At 64.5% G+C, this 1,782-nt stretch overlaps 1 protein-coding gene across 1 annotated transcript in view; it reads left to right on the forward strand.

Annotated features, from left to right (window-relative positions):
• The window catches only part of NFIA (nuclear factor I A), a 213,474-nt gene extending 211,701 nt beyond the window's left edge, over window positions 1-1,773 (forward strand). The window contains exon 13 of the mRNA XM_026040730.1: window positions 1,528-1,773. Within this exon, the coding sequence (XP_025896515.1) occupies window positions 1,528-1,545 (18 nt within the window). The 3' untranslated portion in view covers window positions 1,546-1,773. The remainder of the gene's footprint in view (window positions 1-1,527) is intronic.
• The last annotated feature ends 9 nt before the right edge of the window (window positions 1,774-1,782 follow it).

The following is a 1,782-nucleotide window of genomic DNA, read 5'->3' on the forward strand; positions in this document are numbered from 1 at the left end:
CGCGGGGGGCCGCGCGCTCCTTGCTCATGGCAGTCACGTCTGGGGCTGTCTGGTTGCCGGTGGCAACGAGACATGATGTAACACCGGGATGAACTTGAACTTGGGGGACTTGAAAAGGGAACAATGGAGCGGAGCAATCAATACGGCCCACGGCGGTGAAGGATTACGGAGCGCGCGGCGGTAACCTTGCCCGCGCCGCTGCCGCCGCATGAATAGCGGGACGCGGGAAGGCGCGCGGGCCGGCGCGCACCATGCGGGCCCGCCGTGGGATGCGGCCCCGCCACGGGATGCAGCGCTGCGGAGCTGCTCCTGCTGCGGCGCTGCGGGAGGCGGAGCGGGATGGGAGGCCCTGGACGTGCGCAGGGAGCCCGCGCTGCCTTAACCCCTCGGCTGCCGCCGTTGCGGGGCCGTGGGGTGGACGTGCACGCACGGCGATGGCCGGCACGGCGTGTAGGGCACCGGGCATGGTGCACGGCACATGGGGCACCCTGCATGCTGCACAGCACATGGTGCACTCTGCMTGCTGCATAGCACATGGGGCACGGTGCATTTTGCACACGTGATGCATGGTGCACAGTGCATGGTGCACAATACATGGTGCACAGGGCATAGGGCATGTTGGATGTGCACGGCACACATAGTGCGTGGCACACGGTGCATGGTACGCTACGAATGCTGCACGTTGCATTGTGAAGAGCACATGGTGCATGGTCTGCAGCACATAGGGCATAGTGCATGACAGTGCATGGTGCACAGTGCATGGTGCATGGCRCACAGCTCATGGTGCATGGTACACAGTGCGTGGTGCAAAGCATGTGATGCACAGTGCACCATGCACACCATGCATAGCACATGGTGCATGGTGCACACCACGCAGCACATTGTGATGTGGTGTGTGTGGTGCACAGTGCATAGCACGTGATACACGGTGCATGGTGCACACCATGCAGGATATAGTGCACAGTGCACAGCACATGGTATGTGGTGTTTGCTGCACACCATGCAGCACATATTGCACACTGCGTGGCATGTGGTGCACGATAGACACCATGCAGCACATCGTGCAAACTGCACAGTGCAAGCATATGGTGCACGATGCATGCTGCACACTGCGCAGCACGTGGTGCCCGCTGCACAGTGCAAGCGCATGGTGCACGATGCATGCTGCACACCGCGCAGCACGTAGTGCACACTGCACAGCGCCTGTCCCCCGGTGCATGGTGCTCAGCGATCCCCAGCCCCGCTGCAACCCAGGCACAGGGCACACCATGGCAAGGGGCCCTGCAGCGCCCGCGAGGTGCAGAGGAAGGCGCCCCAGAAGCGCTTCGCTCACCCATTGCTACCCCGTCCCACCGTTGCACCCTCACGCGTCCCCTCGACGCCGCGGTGCCGTCGCGCTGCCGGGGCCGCGTCGGGAAGCGACGTCGGGAAGCGACGTCCCCTCGTCRGGCCGCGTGCTCGGAACGGCCGCGGGCCGGGGGCGCGCGACGCTCGTCCCGGCTCACCCGCCCTCTGCTTCCCTTGCAGTCCTGGTACCTGGGATAAAAGTCTCCGCTTCCCACCACCCTCCGGACAGACCACCCGACCCCTTCCCACCTCTGTGACCGGGAGCAGCCGCCGCCGCCGCCAGCGCCGTGTCCCCGCGGCGTCCCCGCGGCACGCCGGCCCCACGGCGCCGGGGGAGCCCCGCAGACACCGGCACCACACTCGGACCTGCAAATGGCAAACGTTATGGTTGAATGGCGAAGGCCGTAACTTTTTCACCATTTTTTTTTTTTTTTT

Source organism: Nothoprocta perdicaria, unplaced genomic scaffold (genome assembly GCF_003342845.1).
Source record: "Nothoprocta perdicaria isolate Ctin4 unplaced genomic scaffold, notPer1 scaffold_262, whole genome shotgun sequence".
Taxonomy (NCBI): domain Eukaryota; kingdom Metazoa; phylum Chordata; class Aves; order Tinamiformes; family Tinamidae; genus Nothoprocta; species Nothoprocta perdicaria.